The sequence below is a fragment of the Glycine max genome, chromosome 16 (assembly GCF_000004515.6).
Source record: "Glycine max cultivar Williams 82 chromosome 16, Glycine_max_v4.0, whole genome shotgun sequence".
NCBI lineage: Eukaryota > Viridiplantae > Streptophyta > Magnoliopsida > Fabales > Fabaceae > Glycine > Glycine max.
The window spans coordinates 27,944,033-27,948,289 of record NC_038252.2 but is presented as its reverse complement, the minus strand read 5'-3'; the positions used below and the strand labels follow the sequence as shown (position 1 = coordinate 27,948,289).

The window sequence follows — 4,257 nt, the reverse complement described above, 5'->3', positions numbered from 1 at the left end:
TCTTGAATCTTGTTTCATATATTGATCACTTTTGAATGCACTTTTATGTTTCTCTTGAAACAAGTTCATAGAAATTATATACAAGTTTCATAACTTAGATAAATTTTACATAATAGAGGTAATACTAATTAAGTCAATTTTAATTAAAAAGATAATCTATATGATTATTGACTATTGTTAATAAATTGTATGTTGATTAATTTAACTTCAATTTACAAAAAGTTTTATATCATAATTAATTTAATTACTTTTATAAAGGTAACTTATATCTCTAAATAATTGGAAAGAAAATAAACGATGGAAACATGTTTTTGTTGTGTAAGAGGGGTATAAAAAAATTACACAATTAAAACATGATTTCATTGACAATATATACAACAAAATCCCGTTTCAGATATTTGTTTTGCACCCTTTACACCCCAGAAACATGATTCCATTGTGTATTTTTTGAATGGAATCGTGAGTATGTGAGAAAGACATTTTTGGAATAAAGAAAAAAAGCCACCAGCGTGGGTGGTGAAAATAGCAATTGTGGGTGAGAATAGCAGCTCTCCAAAAGGCCAGTCCAAGACGCTATTTTACTTGTTCCCTAAGCAGCTGCAAGTAAAGAACACACCAACACCAACACTAACCTTGTTTTCTTCGTCTTTACTCTTCTCTTCACAGAAGCGTAAAAACAAAAGGCTTGACTAGAGAAAGAGAGAGAGAGAGCTTCGAATCGAAACTCAGAAGTAGAAAGAAACACAAATCACAATCGCTATGGCTAGGTACGACCGAGCAATCACCGTGTTCTCCCCTGACGGCCATCTCTTCCAGGTCGAGTACGCCCTCGAAGCCGTCCGCAAGGGCAACGCCGCCGTCGGCGTCCGCGGCACCGACAATGTTGTCCTCGGCGTCGAGAAGAAATCCACCGCCAAACTCCAAGACTCCAGGTACTACTACTCTTTTCAATTCAATTCCCTCCGTTTCAGATCCCTTTCCCCTTCGATTACTAGGGATTAACCAAGAAAACTACGTGTTATAAGGAGAAGGCAAGGAGGGAGAGGTCAGGGGTTCGAATCCTCTGCTAACGAATACTAACAACTAACATTTGCAATCAAAGAAGAAAAATAACAAAAAACGACGTCGTTTCAAATCGAACCCTGATTTTGTGTCGTTTTCGCAGGTCGGTGAGGAAGATAGTGAATCTGGACGACCACATTGCGCTGGCCTGCGCGGGGCTGAAGGCCGACGCACGCGTGCTCATAAACAGGGCACGTGTGGAGTGCCAGAGTCACAGGCTCACCGTGGAGGATCCCGTCACGGTTGAGTACATAACGCGGTACATTGCGGGGCTCCAGCAGAAGTACACGCAGAGCGGCGGCGTGAGGCCCTTTGGGCTTTCGACTCTGATTGTCGGGTTTGATCCCTACACTCACTCGCCCTCCCTCTACCAGACGGATCCCTCTGGCACGTTCTCGGCGTGGAAGGCGAACGCCACCGGGAGGAACTCGAATTCGATTCGGGAGTTCCTGGAGAAGAACTATAAGGACACTTCTGGCCAGGAGACTGTCAAGTTGGCTATTCGCGCATTGCTTGAAGTGAGTTTCGTGTTGTTCTTGTTGCGTTTGTGAATGATTACCTGATTTTATTGTTTATCAAGTTTCTTTGTTGCAATCAAGGTTTTAAATTGTGGTCGTGGCTGTAGTAGTTTTGTGGCAATCCTTAATATATTAGAAAATTGCGAACAAATGTGGTGGCCACAATTGCAATCATAGAAACCCCCTAAAAATCTTGATGTTCTTGATGTTGTGGCTGCAATTGTGGCTGCGGATTGTTCTTTAGAACTCTTGGTTGCATCCTGTGCAGGGTTTTTTTTTTTCCTTGCTAAAGGACATTGGCACTCTCTTGTCTTGCTTTTGCATGTGTCTTTCTTTTAATGTTCTTAATGGCTTGGGAGGAATATTAAAGTAGCATTTGATAGGCGGACAAAATGGAAGGGAATGGTCTACCTTGATGTGTTCTCTCTTTGGTTCGATTTTTTTTAGTGGAACCAAAACATACCTGTCTTTTAACCTTTATGTTCATTTCTGTTCTATTTTTGAAATGCATCAAACATAGAACTAAATCTATTATATGCTATGTTCTGTCTTGTTCTAGCATGTCTACCAAAAGCTACCCAAGTGCATTGTGTTCTTTAAGTTCGCAAAGTTTATGAACTGGAGTTGATTGCAAATTAGTATGAACCTTTGGATAAATTACCTGCATATAAGATAGATACGCATATAATGTGCCTAAACCCATCTTTCAGCATATGACTCATTCATGCCTAAACTTTCAATTACATTTTATGATGATATTCCTAGCTTTCAACAAGTCTTTGTTCATTGAGGCATGTTTTTAAATTATCTCATACATTATTCTATACTTTATGCATATAAACATATCCTTCAACCTCAATTTTAACCGTTAAATTCATTTTAATCAATTAAATGGTTGTGTTGAATGTCATGATAACTTCTCAGATGTCTAATAGTTCCCATCTTTCAGTTGTTTTAGTATCAATATATAATATTGACTTTGAAGTCTTTGTGATCTTTTCTTGTATGTAGGAGTGTACCCTAAGCCAAAAGTGAGTATATGAAAAACAGGAAGACTATGTAAGATATTCATGTCATATTTGTGGTTCACTTGGCTGAAAATCTCTATATTTGTTAAATTTAATAGAAAAATAGATGTGAGTTAGGGCAGACTTGTGGAGGGGATGGGGTTTACTTAAGATGTACTTTTTCTTTTCTTTTTTGTAAATTTCTTTTGCATAGATGCCAGCTAATGTCATCTTTACAAATAACTAAATTATAAAGACAGTAATATGCTAGTATTAGATTATTTATGGATGATCTAGTATTGTCTGCAACTTCAAAAGTGGAGCTTATGTTGCTGTATTCCACTGGAATTCCTTTGAGCTTAATTTCCTCATTTTTGTTTGACAGAATTATAATTTAGGAATTTCTGGTAAAATAATTCTTGTTTGGGAACAATAAACCATACAAATGGTTAACAATGTTGTAGGATTGGTTAATGGATTTGCTTAAATGACTACTTACCTGGTTAATTGTTCTTAAATAGAAAAATATTTTTGCATGGAATTTTTGTGTTGTTATTATGCTTTTAGTCCTTTGTAACTTTTATGCCCCAGCCCAAGAACTCTTAACTGGTCTGTTTTTTTAGGTTTTGTTATACAATACTTGGGAAAGATCTGGGGGCAGTATTATCCCAATGAAGACTGACATTTGCAGTCCTGCATTCTGTTTTTTTTATTTGAAGAAAATATTTATTATTGAATCTTGAAGTACATGTACATCTGTACATGACTTGTTTGCTTGCCTTTAAAGCCTTTATGTACATGGTGTGTCTTTTACATCTTAAAAGTAAAAAATTTGGCTACATGATAAATCTGATGATTTTATATTGGCTTTGTAGAATACTACAATCAAACAGTGACATAGATAAAGTAGTTCTGCTTATTCCTGTTGCATAATTACAGTATTTCTGTTTGCTAATAGCTTGTTATGCGTCTCAACAGGAATATGTTTAATATACTTCACTTTTGACTTTTTAATTAGGTTGTTGAGAGTGGAGGGAAGAACATAGAAGTTGCGGTGATGACTAAGGAGCAGGGTCTGCGTCAACTGGAGGAAGCCGAAATTGATGCCATCGTTGCTGAGATCGAAGCGGAGAAGGCAGCTGCAGAGGCTGCTAAGAAAGCCCCTCCTAAGGAGACATAATTTTCTGTTTTGTGTTATGCGAGCATTGTTCTTGCTAGGTATTGGCTGTACTCACTGAAGCTAAAAATTGATGCCATTGTGTCTGAGATTGATGCAAAGAAAACGGCTGCTGAGGCTGCAAAGAATACCCTTTCTAAGGAGACATGATTTTATGTTACTTTTATTTAGCTCGTGAATTGTTCTTGCTAGATGTTGGCCTAACTTAAAATGACTGCTTTATTGTTTTTGGGTACTGCCATTAGTGTTGGTCATATTTAATTGCATGTCATTATTATTGAAGTTCAATTGAGTAGGGTGATACACAACATCTTCATAGACAGGAGCTGGTTCTTTATATTGTGGCCAATACGACTAATATATTTTCATAGTTTAGAAGAAATTTAAATGACGTGGAATGGAAATACTGGTGTTGTTATTAGGACTAATTATAAACTTGGTTAAGTAACTCGGTCATTAGTCAAATTAGTAAGATGCATGTTGGTTGAATAAT

General features: G+C 37.0%; 1 protein-coding gene across 1 annotated transcript; it reads left to right on the top strand.

Moving 5' to 3' along the window:
- The first annotated feature begins 569 nt into the window (after positions 1-569).
- LOC100790481 (proteasome subunit alpha type-7) lies at positions 570-4,046 on the top strand. Its single transcript, XM_003547875.5, has 3 exons — positions 570-932; positions 1,166-1,580; positions 3,606-4,046. The coding sequence occupies exons 1-3, from the start codon at positions 760-762 to the stop codon at positions 3,765-3,767; spliced, it is 750 nt and encodes a 249-aa protein (XP_003547923.1). The 5' UTR covers positions 570-759; the 3' UTR covers positions 3,768-4,046.
- The last annotated feature ends 211 nt before the right edge of the window (positions 4,047-4,257 follow it).